Below are 15,798 nucleotides of genomic sequence, written 5' to 3'. Positions count from 1 at the left end.
TCACGTTAGCAAAGGTAGGAGAGCCAAGCGCGAAAGACGTCACTGCAGGAAACAATTTTTCGGTGAAAGAAAATGAGGACAGAATAAATGTCCCGGTAAGTAATATTAAGTTTGTTGAGTTTAGTAAACTTCGGTGAAATTAGAATACCAAGGAAAAAAATAACACTTAAAGAATTATTGCAGCTGTGGAATATTTCAGACAGTTTGCTACTGAGGGCAGCTAACATAAGAGTTATGAGTTATAAGATGTAATCTAAGTCGTAACATTGCTGTATGGAGCTGCAGATTTGGTTGCAGGTTAACATAGCTGGACTGGCCATCGGGCATACCGGGCATATCCCCAGTGACTTATTTTTTATTTTTTTTGTAACGGCATGAACAATGAGAGGTGGTGGATTGGCCAGATGCAGGTCGATGTGTAGAAATAACTCCGTTGTTTGGTGGTGGCTATGACGGGGCTTCCACAGAGGCCAGCAGGTGGATGAGGGAAGGGGAGGCAGGAGGAGAGCCCCGAAGCAGCCGCCGGTCCGAGTGTCAGGTGAACTGAACTTCAGGTAAGAAGTTATGACCTGCAGTCTATCTGGGTCAGATATAAACCAAGTTTAGATGGAGTTTATTTTCGTTGTGCTGACTTTTTACAGTCAGTTGCAATAACTCATACTGCGTTCTAGCCAGCTTGATGCAGTTTTTATACAGCTGGGTGGGTGCTATGATGTTACTGATAGTGAACTTTATTTTATTCATAAGGTTAGTTAGTAGAGTTGCCAACGGCTCCTTAAAAAAATGGAATGGTCCCTCAATCAGAGAAAATATTACACGTTTCGTATTGAGCTGAGAAGAGACGCAGTTTGTCCCGGACTTCAGCTAGGATGGAAAAAGACACAAAGCTGGATTTATTCTGTCTTTATGCTGCACAGCTGCCTCTTCTCTCATTCTCTCCCCCTGCCTCTCCTGTTGCTACTTCAATCATGAAACTGATCGATGATCAGCTGATCGTCTCTCTTGTTTGTTTATCACTTTGCGCCGAAAGAGGAAACCTGCAGATGTCGCGCTAAACAACAGCAGCACGTTTAAGTTTGATCAGCTGTTGTTAGAATTTATTTAATATTAATTTCTAGTATCAGCTGATGTTTGCTGGAGCCACAGCTGTAAAGCTGCTGGTCATGATGTCGGTTTGGATATGTGGTGAGAGGGAAACATGAAGATGAAACCAGGAGATGTCCTTACTGAATCATCAGAGCTGTGATGGAGAAACAGGTTTACCTTTTAGGTCACATGGATGAGTTGAAGTTATGAACTGTTTCTGAGAGACAAATAACACCAGGATCCTTTTTTATGTAGCTGACAGCTGGTAACTGTGCAGGTGCGGATCTAGCAAATATACCAACAAGACAGTGTACATATGGAAAAGATATATATAAATCTTATAAAGTTTGTATCTGTCTTGTGTGAAACTTGTATGAAAAGCATACAAGAGTAAAAACAGATATAAGATCCTTTGAAAAATTATATAATGAAACTTGTATGTTTTGGATACTAAAACAATATATGAAAGTAATGAGAAAGTGGCCACTTTCATGAGTAAATCATATAAGTTTTTACTATTTCTTTTCCATATGGGACTGTCACAACAGCATTTGTTTTCATTCAAAGGCTTTATGGCTTTAATACCTGGGGGCCAGTCTCCAGTCAAAATGACATTTTTTTTGTCCCAGTCCAGCCCTGGACACGACACGCAGTGAGTTAATCTGAGCAGGTGCATTAAAAAATAAATGGCCGGGCCAGCGGTGCACATCGCAAATCAGCTCGCAGAGACATTAGGTGTGCCGCTTCTTAATGACGGTATCTTAGCTAACAACCCCAAGTACCAGATTCAACTTGTCATTGGCTAAAAATAACTTCGTCTACTGGTCAGAGGGACGTTGTTAGCTGGCAGTTTTTTTTCAAGCGATGTTGAAATTTCCACATTCAGACACTTCAAAAGCTTCAGCAGCTGTCGGCTCAGCATCAGCACCACGGAAATACACGGATACATCCGTATACTCGAGACTGATCAAACCAGAAGCTTTAATGAGCAGCTGGTTTGTCTCGCATTAACTGGCTGAGTTAATACCAGTTAATCGAAATGCAGCTGATTGAACTGAAAAGCTCGACTCTGTGGGGTCAAAGTTTGCAGAACTATGGACACAGCTGGACTCCACAGCTGTGCGTGTTCATGGAGCTGCCTGTTCACCTGCTGGACGTCACTACCTGACACGTTTAACTGTCTTCAGAACATTGCAGAGGCCTTATTGACAGTGTTTGGCTCTAATATCTGTGTGAGCAGATTTTCTCTCACATGAGTCCTCAGGTCTGAATGCTGGACACTGGGAGACCTGTGTCTCTGAGTGGGAGACCAGAGATCACAGTAACATGTGTGTCTCTGTATTAACAAACATGCCATATTGGCCCAGTTTATTTTTCTTATCATTGTTGTGAGGAGACCTTAAATAGCATTTGCATTTTGCCTGTACGTCCAGGTGGATATATTTGTGCAGAATCGTGCCTTTGAGTCAAACAGCGAGAGAGCGCTGTTTACTCACTATCCAATCACATTACAGCATAAATAAGCTAACGAGCGCGTGTCTGTGGCGGTGCGTTCAGGGAACCAAGCAGCTTGTAAAACTAAATCTTTATTTTTTTATCTTCTTTTAGTTTAAAAAAATCATCGTGTTCGATGAAGCTGAGCATCATCATCAGCTCAGAGCTCATTAATATTATTGTTGTTGTTATTTTGGTTTTGAGTTGCTTGTTCGAGGCCCGGCGTGAGCGCCCAGGTGTCTCGTGGGTAATGGTTTCGCGTCAGAATCTGTTTCTGCTGCTGTTTTTATTTCCTTCACCACAGAAACATGAACCTGATGTTTTGTACACAGAAAGCTTCGTCCTCGACTCGTTTTCTGCTTGTTTGTTTTTAAACGAGATTTTCGTCGTCAAAATTGCCTTGTTAACATTTTTTCTTTCATCTGATGATTTAACATTTACTTTAATTTTGGATATTTTTGCATCTTTACATTGAAAAATAAAAATCTCTTTATTTCAGTCATTGTAAGAAATGCTGACATCAACATTTTCAGATGTTTTTGAAACAAACAGCAGAACTGATAAATGAAGACAAATAAAACAAATAATATTTAATTCAAGTTGTAACAGGCCTTCAGACAAGTTCCAGTGATAAACTCGACACAATCACACAAAAATATTAAAAACTCCACGTCACCACTCTTTAAAAGCATCGGTTGCCGTGGCGACCCTGCGTGCTGTGACGCGAGCGCGGCTGTGGGAGGAATGCTAACAGAAGGAGGAATGATGTGTCGAGGTCATGCGAGGACAAAACGAGCCGCGGCGGTGCGGCTGTCGTGGAGTGCAGAGAGTAATCCGAGTACTTCCTGTCTGTCCTCACTGTGCGACGGGATGAGCTGTGCCCAGGAAATCACTGAAAGAGAAGACAAAGAGCAGCGTGAGCGCGGTTTCACGGCTCACCGTGACATCACCGCGAGCTGATCCTACCTGAGGATGTTTGGCAGCTCCGGGCTCCTGTAGATGAACTTGTGCTTGTAGGCGAGCGCGGCGGGGAAGGGCACGAACTGAACCTTGTGACCGCTCAGGCTCTTCGACTGCGACGCCAGCGAGTAGAGCTGCAGGGAGAGGGCGAGGAGGCGGGTTAGTCTCAGTTTCTTCTTCTACTGCAGGAAAAATGGCGTGCTGCGTCCGGTCTACACCGTCACAGCGTGGCTCTACAGATCGGTCACACAGAAACTCGTGCCTCTCTCTCCCGTCTTCGACGCCACCCTCCCTGAGCCTGGCTCTTCCTGCTCCCACCCTCGCCTATGCGCCTGCTCACAGGGTCGTCTGGTTGTTGGCTCCTCTCTGTGTGATCGTCGGCTCTATGAAAAGCGCCCTGTTGTGATTTGGCGTTGCATAAATGCTGCCGGAGCAGATCCGTCCACATCAGAACGTTCTTTAAAAACATGAAACGTTCCGGTTTCTATTAACGTGACAATACAGCAGAAATCTGTCCAATGTTTTCGTTTTAGCTTCAGTTCTACCGAGTTAACGATAAAAACCCTGAAAACCAGAAACTTCACACCCGAGCCTCAACTCTCGCGGCCCGGTCCGTGCCGTGGGGGTTGGGGGCCGCTGTCTTAAAGAATAAGACTTGTTCTTGACGGATTTCTTTAGATTGGTGGAGATATTTCGGTCACACTTTCTTACCTTCTTACCGAGGTGGAAAGGAACCACGCTGTCGTCCTCGGCGTGGAGGATGAGCACGGGACAGGAGATGTGGTTCATGCTGCAGACACACAAACATTCAGGGACATTAAACTTGTACTTGCAATTATTTTATTGTACTTTTTATATTTTACATTTATATTTATTATTGAAACTTGCACCAAGGGAGTGGCACTCCAATTTCGTTGTACTCTGTACAATGACAATAAAGGCTATTCTATTCTATTCTATTCTATTCTATTCTAAACGCCTCTGCTGCATTCAGGGGCTGCAGTTCTTCTAACAGCCACTAGGTGCTGCTGTTTGGGTTATGTGTGTGTGAATCACCAGATATTCACACACACATAACGAGCTAATATTTCCAGATTAGTCTGCAGGGTCGAAGGTCAGCAGCTGTAATGAAAGTCTGTTCTCTGACGCTGCACGAGCAGATCCAGGATCAGCGTCTAAAAACAATCAAGCTCCATCCGTCAGACCTGCTCGGGTCATAAAAGTGAAAAATCAACGATTCGGTTTAAACTTCACGAGAAACTCGAAATGTTCCTCGGACAATTTAACATCAACTCCAAAATTATCCAAAGACGGTAAAAACGTTTCCTGTTCCACCCACTCAGGAATTTACTCCGAACCCCGAGAACAAGTAAACGCTCGGAGGCGCTCTGCACGCTGATTCAGGTCAAACAGCCGCATGCTTTTTAAAAATGACGTAGCGAGCTGCTGACGAGCAGCCGGGCGCCGCTCGAAAACACGTTTCACGTGGGAGGAGCTTTGATGAGGTACATACTTCTCATCGCTGGTGAAGCGGATGTTGTTGGCAGTGATGGCGTCCAGGAAGAACCAATCAAAGCCGGGCAGGTACCGGTACACCTGAAACACACACACGCACTGTGAGACACACCTGCAGGAGCTGTGTGCGTCTGTGTGTGTGTCTGTGTGTGTTACCATGGAGAAGGGGTGACTCTTGGCCTCCTCTCTGATGTTGGTGAAAGGAGACTCTAAGATGAGCGCGTCAGGAGGACTTCCTGTGAAACGATGTCATCATTAGTACCTGACGCTACGTTTCCCACAATCCTCGGCTGCTGAGACGCTCCAATTAAACCCAGAAATAAACTCCTGGGAGTTTTAGTTAATGTCGTTCTCAATCTGCTGTTTTGCTATTTTTAATCCACACAGTGCTGTGCAAAAGTCTTGAGCCAGCCCTCATTTCACACACACTAAGGAGAGAAGTGTGTGTGTGTGTGTGTGTGTGTGTGTGTGTGTGTGTGTGTGTGTGTGTGTGTACGTACCTCTGTCACACAGCCGTCTGACCACATTGGTTGCCACTCTGAAAGAAAAGAAACTCGGATTAAATCGGAATCCTTGGATCTGCTTCAGCCTCGTTGCTGCTGATCGACCTCTGGGACTGAAACTTGCAGTTCCTCTAGCGTCCTGCAGGGGCAGCAGTGACCCCCCCCACTATAAAACTTTAGAGCTAATTTCCAGTTTCGATGCCTGAATGTTGAGAAGGCTTTCGGAAGTCGTGACTAAAGCTGGAAAGGTGTGGCAGGAATGATTCAAAGCCTCACTAAGACACCACCTGTCCAACATCCACCCACACCCACTGCATTAGACACACGCTGAGCCGTGACCGTTTTCTCCTTTCCTGTTCTCATGTGGGCGGGTCTTATAGCACTGCCACCCTATTAGTGAGTCACCTTTAAAGGGGCGGTCAGTAAGTGGTGTGCGTGCAAAGGAAACAGGTACACAGGTGTGTTGTTACCCTGTTCCCAGAGAGTGTCCCCAGATGTAAAGAGGCAGCGTTTTGTCTGTCCGCCGCTTCAGCCAATCATAAATAAAGAGAGCGTCTGATGTCATCCCGCTCTCTGATGGCGAGCCTTCTGAATCGCCCCAACCTGCACGTGCACACACACACACACACACAGGTCACACAGGTGTGCCAGCTGTGTTTGTCCGCCTGCTGTACTCGGCTTGTTTCTCACCTCTGTAATCAAACGTGACCACGTGGTAGCCTAACGAGCTGAGGACCTGAAGGAAAACAGGCAGACACAGTCAGTACAGCATCCCTCCGTCCACAGCCAATAAGATCAAAGAGATCGAAAGCTGGAGAGCGTTTCACAGACGCCAAAAGAAAACAGTGACAAACAGGAAGTCCACAAACTCTCAGCTGATTAAACCACGCCCCCAAACATGCGTGTGTCTCAGAAAATGTGACCCTGATCTGACCCAGACCCTTTAAAGGGTCAGATCAGGGTCAGAGGTCGAGGAGTTCCCGATGAGAGTTCTGTGGTTTCTGGAAGTTTCCAAACAGCAGACGAGTGCTCACCTTGTACAGCTGCACTCTGTGGTCTCCTCCTCTGTAGAGAGACACGAGGTCAAAGGTCAAACTCTACATTTAAATCAATGACAAAGGTGTGCGTGTGTGCCTGCTGGTAGGGCCGGGACGGGGGTTCACCTGGTCCCTGCGTTTCCGTGGAGATAGAGGATAACGGGGTGGGAGGAGCTAAACTTGGACTCGTACCAGTCGCCTTTCTTCCCCTGAGCTTCGCTCCACATCTGAGCAGGAACCGTGTGCCTGAAACAAACAAACAAACAAACATGTAAACAAACAAGCACGCTGGGTCTCGGGAGCAGGAAGCTCGTTTCCTCCTCACTCCTCCAGCTCCACCCTTGGCTCATGGTCACGTCTGCACCGCCCACAGGATTTCCTCTTATCCAGGTAACTTCAGGGTGAACTCTGAGTCTGTGTGAGTGTGTGTGTGTCTGTGTGTGTATGTGTGTGAGTGTGTGTCTGTGTGTGTGTGTCTGTGTGTGTGTGTGTCTGTGTGTGAGTGTGTGTCTGTGTGTGTGTGTCTGTGTGTGTGTGTGTGTGTGTCTGTGTGTGTCTGTGTGTGTGTGTGTGTGTGTGTGTGTGTGAGAGGGTGTGTGTGTCTGTGTGTGTCTGTGTGTGTGAGTGAGTTTCTGTGTCTGTGTGTGAGTGTGAGTGTCTGTGTGTGTGTGTGTGTGTGTGAGTGTCTGTGTGTGTGTGTGTGTGAGAGGGTGTGTGTGTCTGTGTGTGTGTGTGTGTGTGTGTGTCTGTGTGTGTCTGTGTGTGTGAGTGAGTTTCTGTGTCTGTGTGTGAGTGTGAGTGTCTGTGTGTGTGTGTGTGTGTGTGAGTGTCTGTGTGTGTGTGTGTTACCAGACTCCGATCTTCAGCCCGCTCTCAGGTTCCAGGTAGAAGTTGTGTGTGTGGTTCAATCCCTGGTCCAGAGGTCGCTTCAGGTCGATGAAGTACGGCATCCTCACTGAGGGGGAGGAGGTCAAAGGTCACATACTGATCACATGACTGCTCACTGACACACAGGGTTCCTCGCCAGTCACAATGCTTCCTGCCATCATTACAAGTTAACGGTAATTAGCCCCTCCCTCTGCTGTGTGGGTTCCACCTGAGCCTCGCTGCTAGTTTTAGCCCCCCATCACCGCGAGGAAACCGAGCTGCACCTTCACATCCTTCCTTTTAAGGAGAAATGTGGGCGTGGCACTTTGTCTTCTGCAGTGCACCTGTGCAGGTGACGTGGACAGACTGATGTCTGTGACAATCACCGGACCAACACTTTGTTTTCTAAACTTCACTGAGTCAGACGGACTGTTTGATGCCGTCTGATTGGACGACGAACGCTCTTTAACCGAGACTAGTCATTCACTCAGGTAAAAGAAGCCCAGGAGCTCTCGTGACAGTGGGGAGGAAGAACTCCCTTTAACAGGAAGAGACCTCGACCAGAGCAGGACCTGGGAGGGGCAGGCGGCCGGGGTCTGAAACGATTCATCGAGGTTTCTTTTACTGCGTGTTAACGAAAGGTTTTAATAAATAAAGGAGCGCCTGCTCACACAGACGCTCCGATTGGCCGATTCGGGACACGCTGACTCACCGAAGTTGAGGAAGACGAGTTTGGCCTGGATGGACGGACACAGCTTGATGATGAAGGGAATGGAGACGTAGACGAGCAGCAGCCACAACACCACCCTCTTCAGCTTCCCCACCAGACCCAACCTGAGCACAGACATTCAAAATAACTTTATTTAAACCCCGCCTACTCACTGGGACACACAAAAACAGCACAACATCCTGAATGACCCACACGTGACAAGTTCAGCGTGACACGTGTGACAGGCGTGCAGATCGTCGGACACGTGACAGAAACAAACCTGATTGTTTGGTTTGAACTTTCTGTACATTGATTTTTATTGTGACTTTTACTCCTCAGCTGACATTAAATATACGTTTCACTGTATTATCATGTGACCGGTCATTTTAACAACACAGTAATTAATAGAAAGTTTCTGTGGCGTTTATGTCGGCGTCCGCCCGTCGACCCGACACAGGACTGACTTTTATTACATTTTTATTCATTAATCTGCATCTGACAACGATCGAGCTGCCGAAGACACGAGACATGAATAAACCCTGGAAACTGCAAGAAACACAACTCTGAAAATAACGCACACAACATGTGTGAGCGACGCATGCTCGCGTCCACCGTTTAAATAAAGTTTATTCAAGCTTGGAAGCAGCTGCTTTCTCCCAGGACCCGAATGAGGACAACATGTGAAGGTGACATCTGAGCCCTGTGTGTGTGTGTGTGTGTGTGTGTGTGTGTGTGTGTGTGTGTGTGTGTGTGTGTGTGTGTGTAAGCTGATCAGCTGTATTGGTATTGCTGCTGTAACAGGACGCTGCAGCTGCAGACCTGAATTATTCATTGATGAGTGAGAGTCTGCAGACCTTCAGCTGTCCTGAGAGCAGCTTGTTTACACGTGCACACACACACACACACGTGCACGCACACACGTGCACGCACACACGTGCACGCACACACAGCTTCCTGTCTGATCGTGGCTGTAATGATGAACATAAGCAGGAAATCAATGTTTTTATCTACAAACAGCTTCTAAAGCCCCGCCTCTTTAACCTGGACCTCCTCCTCACCACAGCTGGATCCTCGTGTTCGTGGCGAGCTGGACTCCCACTGTAACGCCTGCAGTGCTGCTGACTCGATATAATAAAACGCTGCTACGTGTTTCACAGTGACTCCCTTAAAAGTGTGTCAGAGGTCAAAGGTCACCTGTGTTTGAGGTCGAGACGCTGACTCGGCGTCAGGAGGAGAACTTCTTCTTTCACAAGCTGATTCTGCAGGAAGTGATGACACATGGACTCAAACCCGTGACACACAGCTTTAACACACGTCAGCAGCAGCAAGGTCACTTCCTGTCGGCGTCTGAGCTCAGACGGCGGATCCCGTGTCACTTCCTCTTCTTGTTTGACGTCATCACGTGACAGGTGCCATTTTAGCGCTCGCCTGTGCGTGAGGTCAGTCAGACGCGGCGGCAGCGCTCGCTTTCAACGTGACTAAGCACTGACCACGAGGCCGTCGGCGCTCCATCGCTTTAACGAGCCGCCGCGGCGGTGTGTGTACAGGTGTGTGACGGTCACCGTGGAGATAGAGTGTGTCTGCGTAAGCAAACCAATCAGAAAACAGTTCAACGTGTTTTTAATGTTTGTTTTAAAACTCTTGACCTTAAAACAGCTGAAAATCATTTTACAGAACAAATGATGACAAAAACGTTTTAACATCATTTATCGTCCAAATATTTAAACGTGTCGCATTTTTCTGCCCTGTAAAGTCAATAAAATGCTGATGACGAAGGTCTGAGCTCACGTCGTTTGTTCAAAGGTTTCAATGTGACCAAACAGCCCAAAACGACAGCGTCAACGTCCCAGGATGCACTGGGCCTGACCTGTGCTTCAGGTGACCTCCTGCTGGCGTGCGAGCTGCAGAGATCTAATCAGGATTAAACCAAAGAAGAAGAGTGGACCTGACAGGCCGAGCTGGGGTTAAACGGGCTCTGACATTCTTCGTGTATTAAAGATCAGAAAAGAGTCGCTTTGTTTTTTTGGAGTATTTTCTTTAAATTCCTTCATTAAAGGGCGGCTGTGAAGGCGGAGCCTGAGAGCCTTCTTCAGCCCCAGCTGTGATGTGCTGCTGGAGGCGGTCCTACGAAGCTCTGAGCCGTGACCGAACACTCAACAATAAAGTCGGGATGAAGGCCGACCTGATGACGAAGCTCTCACAGAAAGTGTCAGCGTCATCCTGATGGAGAGAACGTCAGAATCACAGCAGCTTCATGTTTGTTTGTCTCTCAGTGAAGCTGCTGTAACTGCTGACTTCCTGTGGCTGTAACCACAGATGACTCGGTTAAACTAAACGTGATGATGATGATGTTGCGACAGCGTGAGTGTGTCAGCTGTGGCAGGTAAATATCTTTGGCATCTCGATGTAAAGTTTCCTGCTGCAGTAAACAAAGAGCAGCTTCAGAGCTTTGAACGAGGCGCTGCTTTATTCAGTCCGACCTGCAGCTTCCAGTCTGACCAGCTCGCCGGCCTCGGTGAAACCAGTCGGACCAGAAATGCCGCCCCACAATCAGATCTAGCACGAGGGTCAAAATTCCAGCACACTGAGGAAATAGCTGACAACCCCGCTCTGATCACCCAGACGGGACACTTTTGGTCTCCTCTGTGACGTTTTTTAATAAGCTGTTTATTCAACTCAGTTTTTAAGCATTTTCTATAAAATGTTCTTATTCGAGGTGTAATTTTTAACTTTCCATTTCACTCTTGTTTCTTCTTATTTCTATTTACATGTGAGCTGCTTATCATTATGTAGTCAAAGGAGCTTGCAAAGAAAAGCGTCTGGACTTCTTTAAGTTGCTTGAAGACGTTTCACCTCTCATCCGAGAAGCTTCTTCAGTTCTAAGGTCAAATGGTGGAGAGTCCCAGATTTAAACCTAGTGGGAGTTTCCCCCCACAGAGGGACAAAAGGACCCCTGATGATCCTCTAATCGCCTGAGCCAAGGTGGGAAACTGGGTGTGGGTCCCAATCAGCCAGAGTTTCGGGTGAGTTCATTGTGAAACCTGGCCCCACCTTATCATGTGATGTCCTGAGGTCAGATGGCCCAGGATGTGAGTGGGCATTAAGGCGTCTGGGAAGGATCTCAAAACTGGATTATAGATGGCAGAGAGTTGGTGTCGTAAACCCCGCCTCTGTTTTGCAAGCTCCTTTGACTACGATGACCTGGATGACTGAGAACCTTCACAGACTTATCATTATGTACTTGTACCTTTATCGCTGTTGACTGTCTCACTCTCTTGTTCAGCACTGATTATTCTTAAATGAATAAACTTGAGTAGAAAAGCAGCAAAAACAAATATTTTTTCTATGAAACTGAATTCACTTCACATCACACTGATTTTCATCTAAATAACGCGATGCTTCAGCATCACAAGCACCTGTCCCGCCTCTCACCTCCGGAACGGTTTGGCCATGCTCCGGTCCGCTCCCGGGCCCTGCCGGCCGCCTGCTGCGGGCCCTGCCGCTTCTCTGCCGGTGCGCTGCTTCAGGTCCGTGTCGCTGTCCAGCAGTGTACCGGTGGTCCCGCTGTCATGCTCCGCTGTCTGCGAGTTGGTCCGCTTACGCATGCCTGGAAACGTGATTGAAAGCGGATGTTAACCGGAGGATACCCCCGTCGTCGGCTGCTGTGCGGGTGACGGAGCGCTGAGAGCCGGTGAGCACGGAGCCGAGTCCCCACTGTGCCTGCGCCGAGATCCGCAGAGAGCAGCTGATCTGAAGCAGATCTGCCGCAGCCAACCGCAGCGCAGGTAACACAACCACGTGGGCGCACAGTGACGCGTCCACGGCCTCCGGGGAGCGTCGGAGCAACGACAATCAAAACAAAACCGGTTTATGAGGATTAAAGAAAGAATGAAGAAAAAAGGAAGCGCACGGGGCTCTCAGGGGCAGCTCGGAAAGTCAAGAAACGCCCAGAAGGACGTGACCAAAGTGAAGCGTGAGAAGCTGTGATCTCTGTCTCTGTGTTGGAATATTTAAGTAGCTTCTATCGTGATTTATTCATTGTATTTCATTCCAATACACACCACACACCCAAAAATCACAAACTAAAACATTTATGAATCGACATCAGGACACTGAGGATCAAATAGGTCCCACAAAGAGAAGCCACCACAAAGATCAAGTAATTCCCTGATAAGCAGCTGGAGTGATGTGTATTTGATTGGAAGCGTGGATGAAACCCACGATCACCCCGGAAGTTTTGACTTATTTTTGAGGGATTTTGCTGCAGAGAGCTCGTTTTTCCGGTGGAACGTGAACGCAGTATTAACAGTGACGCTAACCCAGGAAGAAGCGGCGGAAAGTGCGTTAAAGGCGGCTTTATGAACTCACACAGAGCCAGTGAGTCCGGCTCGTCCTGTTCCCGGTTGTCAGAGGCTCCTGTCGGGATGACGGCTTTATTTTAGCCGCTGCGCTTACCGGAAGTCACGCTACGGGATAGAACTGAGATCTGACGGTAAATGACGGCTTTCCCGCCCACGGCGACACCAGCACTAGCACGGCTCACTCTCACCTCTGAGTTGGGCTCAAATGAAGCCGCTTCACCGCATCTCCGACTCTTCCCGAGCTTTTAGGAATCGCAGCTGCCCGCTTCGTGTCGTGGAGTCGGAGGTTTGACCCAACGCGGCTTCCGGAGCTGCGCCTGGAACGGTCACGTGATCAAAACATTGTTTTTACCGCGAACGTGAGCCGCCCGGTGAAGTAGGAGCGTGTCGCGGCCCAACGGAGAGATTCGCCGGGATTCTGCTCGTTTTTGAGGTGCCACGATGTTCTGCGAAAAAGCCATCGAGCTGATCAGAGAGCTGCACCGCATGAGCGACGGACAGCTGCCCGCGTTTAACGTGAGTGATCCCGGCGAAAACCCAGGGCTTCACCCGGTTTTCAGAGGCAGCGGACTCCATTCACAAACCGGATATTTTAACATTTACCTGCTGCCCAGAGCAGAATAATCGGTCTGTGAGGCATCGCAAACACATCGTCAGCCAGTGCAGACACAGGACTAAACTTCGGCTCAGGTCGGATGATTCAAATACTGACCAACAGACCAATGAGGGGAATTTAAGAAAACGGACTCTGAAAAGTGTTGGACAGAATTACGCGCGTCTTAGAGATCTCATCTAAACATGTTTACACATAACAAGCACTGCATTACATGTCGGCTGTTTTAACGACATCGATGTGCAGCCAGCAGCACACAGTTAATATCTAGTTATGTTGGGCTCTTCGTGGTGAATCATTTCCTGCATATGCTGAATTATCAAAGTGGTGTCAAACTCGTGTGTAGAGTAATAACAAGTCAGTAGTGCTTTGTGGAGGTCTGTGCCTCCACCAGGTGCTGCTCCATCAGGTCACTGAGCCTCACTCACAACTGGTTTGGTTTCTGCGTTTCAGGAGGATGGACTGCGACAGGTGCTGCAGGAGATGGAGGCGCTTTACGAGCAGAACCAGAGTGACGTGTGAGTCCACAGCAGGCTGATCTGTGCAGGTTTCCTCAGGGTTCCCAGGGTCTGGATCCAGGTTTCTGTTAACCTGACCATGACCAGATTACACTTCCCGTGACCCCGCTCCTCCCTCTCATAGCAGGTTTTAAAACCCATGAAATCCGTATCAAATAAACAGGAAGCCATGTGAAGCTTTGGGCCTCAGTTTCAGTTTAAAATAATGATACTGGGTCCAAAACCACCTACAGTTAATGTTACAATAAAAGTAATAAATAATACTAAATGCAATGAAAATTTTATCTCATGAATTAAATAAAATTGTATTTATACAGCAACAAATTTCCAACAACAGTTGCCTCAGGTAAATGTAAAGACCCTACAGTAACACCGAGAAACCGAGTCAGCCTTCGATCAGACACTTTGGCAACAGTGGAGAGAAAAAACTCCCTTTTAACAGGAAGAAACCTCCAGCAGAACCAGGCTCAGGGAGGCTGAGGAGTGTGATTCTCCTGAAGCTGGAGCACATCCTCCAGACCTCCTTCTAAAAAGGAGGAACACCACCTGAGTGCTGGTTCAGTGTCATGAAGGCCCCGCCCACCCCAAACTGCTCAGCGGGACCCCATCCAGCATCCTCTCTGGCACCTGAGTGTCGCACAGACAGGTGCGACTGATGGCATCACTGATCAGCTGATGTTCGTGTGTTTCAGGAACGAGGCGAAGAGCGAAGGTCGTGCCAAGCTGATTCCCTCCATCAAACTGCGCCACTGCTGCCTGCTGAGGAACCAGCGCTGCGTCACTGCCTACCTGTAACCACACCTGCAGTCATGTGACCACCTCTCTCTGCCTCACCTTTCTCCTCAATGACCTTTGCTGATCTTTGTCGCAGGTACGACCGGCTGCTGAGGATCAGAGCGCTGCGCTGGGAGTACGGCAGCGTGCTGCCCGCCAATGTTCGCTTCCACATGTGTGCAGAGGAGGTGAGTGTGACATCACTTCCTGTGTTTTCTCTCAGGTGATGCTGATGCTCTGTTGCTCTTTTTATTGGCTATTGTAAACTTTCACTTTAAAAGCCTGAATAATTCACTTCAGGGGGGGCTTTTATTGTGAAAGAGGCAGCAGAGCGTACTGTAGCTCTAGTGTGTGTGTGTGTGGCAAATCAGCTGACAGGTGTGTGTGTTTTAGCTGCAGTGGTTCAGTCAGTATAAGAAGTCTCTGGCCTCCTTCATGCGCTCTCTGGGGGGCAATGAGGGTCTGGACATCACGCAGGACATGAAGCCTCCAAAGAGCCTCTACATCGAGGTGAGACATTTGACCTTTGACCTTTAGCTGCAGCATGACCTCGTAGCACTGACGCCGACATCTGTCTTTGTTTTTCAGGTGAGGTGTCTCAAGGACCACGGCGAGTTTGAGATTGACGACGGCACTGTGATCCTGCTGAAGAAGAACAGCCAGGTGAGGACGGGATGCCACTCTTCTTCTTCTACTGTTTAAAAACATGTGAAATGTTTCAAGTTGTCATGGTAACGTCTCCTCTGTCCTCAGCACTTCCTGCCGCGGTGGAAATGTGAGCAGCTGATTCGTCAGGGCGTCCTGGAGCATGTGGTGTCCTGACGATGCAGATGTTTCAGCAGCTGGAAAACATCTGCACTCACCTTTATTCTGGGCTCTTCTTCTGATGGGATAATAAATTGTTTTTTTCAAGCTCCGCCTACTTTATTTAAAAGCTCACAGTGAAGCTGGAGGATGAACACTAACTTCTTTCCACTGTATAAAAGTTAACATGAGGGTTACTGATGGTTAGAGACAAATGCAGTCGCATGGCAGGATGCTGTAAACGGACCAGACTTCAGTCAGGAGAACAACTGAGATAATCCATCCACAATACGAGGTTAGTCATTAATATACTGCTGCATGGGCTGTAGTTACATTAGAAGGGTTTAAAAACAGAGGCCGACAGTGATCACTGATTAAACAGAACAAGATACAAAACATTAAAACATGTTAAAAACACAACAGCCTTAATAAACAGTAGTTTGGACCCAGAGTTCATACGCCATCACTTAAAGACCGGATTAGACAGGCATATGCCATCATGGACCTCCAGAGCGTCTCAGATTCAACAAGGTGAAAGTTTTCCTCAGACTCTGGTC

At 47.8% G+C, this 15,798-nt stretch overlaps 2 protein-coding genes across 6 annotated transcripts; one reads left to right on the top strand and one right to left on the bottom strand.

Moving 5' to 3' along the window:
- The first annotated feature begins 24 nt into the window (after window positions 1–24).
- On the top strand, window positions 25–15,349 carry gins1 (GINS complex subunit 1 (Psf1 homolog)). 4 transcript variants are annotated; one of them, XM_085476868.1, is made up of 7 exons: window positions 25–95; window positions 13,599–13,663; window positions 14,356–14,454; window positions 14,535–14,625; window positions 14,831–14,947; window positions 15,026–15,100; window positions 15,191–15,349. In XM_085476868.1, the coding sequence occupies exons 2-7, from the start codon at window positions 13,629–13,631 to the stop codon at window positions 15,257–15,259; spliced, it is 486 nt and encodes a 161-aa protein (XP_085332994.1). In that variant the 5' UTR covers window positions 25–95; window positions 13,599–13,628; the 3' UTR covers window positions 15,260–15,349. The 4 variants fall into 4 exon arrangements, with proteins under 4 accessions (XP_085332994.1, XP_085332997.1, XP_085332996.1 ...); XM_085476871.1 differs by lacking the exon at window positions 25–95 and adding an exon at window positions 532–554; XM_085476870.1 differs by lacking the exon at window positions 25–95 and adding an exon at window positions 12,599–12,663.
- Window positions 3,146–12,786, bottom strand: abhd12 (abhydrolase domain containing 12, lysophospholipase). 2 transcript variants are annotated; one of them, XM_085476867.1, is made up of 14 exons: window positions 12,721–12,786; window positions 11,604–11,778; window positions 8,175–8,296; window positions 7,445–7,550; window positions 6,722–6,841; window positions 6,593–6,623; window positions 6,249–6,294; window positions 6,029–6,161; window positions 5,556–5,593; window positions 5,212–5,291; window positions 5,054–5,136; window positions 4,252–4,330; window positions 3,547–3,674; window positions 3,146–3,472 (listed from the first exon to the last, which is right to left on the bottom strand). In XM_085476867.1, the coding sequence occupies exons 2-14, from the start codon at window positions 11,774–11,776 to the stop codon at window positions 3,436–3,438; spliced, it is 1,176 nt and encodes a 391-aa protein (XP_085332993.1). In that variant the 5' UTR covers window positions 11,777–11,778; window positions 12,721–12,786; the 3' UTR covers window positions 3,146–3,435. The 2 variants fall into 2 exon arrangements, with proteins under 2 accessions (XP_085332993.1, XP_085332992.1); XM_085476866.1 differs by lacking the exon at window positions 12,721–12,786 and having other exon boundaries at window positions 11,604–11,902.
- Window positions 15,350–15,798: the final 449 nt, after the last annotated feature.

Source organism: Copadichromis virginalis, linkage group LG13, assembly GCF_057382275.1.
Source record: "Copadichromis virginalis isolate Kocher_CV1m ecotype Utaka linkage group LG13, C_Virginalis_male_GT1.1, whole genome shotgun sequence".
Taxonomy (NCBI): Eukaryota; Metazoa; Chordata; class Actinopteri; order Cichliformes; family Cichlidae; genus Copadichromis; species Copadichromis virginalis.
This window is presented reverse-complemented; position numbering and strand designations above follow the sequence as displayed.

Bases quoted from the DNA above. Each gene is read 5' to 3' on its own strand.
- abhd12 (XM_085476867.1), bottom strand. From the start codon at position 11,776: ATGCGTAAGCGGACCAACTCGCAGACAGCGGAGCATGACAGCGGGACC. The intron at 8,297-11,603 runs GTGAGAGGCGGG...GTCTGTGCTCAG, and splicing joins ATGGCCAAACCGTTCCGGAG to GTTGGGTCTGGTGGGGAAGC. The intron at 5,137-5,211 runs GTAACACACACA...TGTGTGTTTCAG, and splicing joins AGAGTCACCCCTTCTCCATG to GTGTACCGGTACCTGCCCGG.
- gins1 (XM_085476869.1), top strand. From the start codon at position 12,974: ATGTTCTGCGAAAAAGCCATCGAGCTGATCAGAGAGCTGCACCGCATG. The intron at 13,664-14,355 runs GTGAGTCCACAG...CGTGTGTTTCAG, and splicing joins GAGCAGAACCAGAGTGACGT to GAACGAGGCGAAGAGCGAAG. The intron at 14,626-14,830 runs GTGAGTGTGACA...TGTGTGTTTTAG, and splicing joins TCCACATGTGTGCAGAGGAG to CTGCAGTGGTTCAGTCAGTA.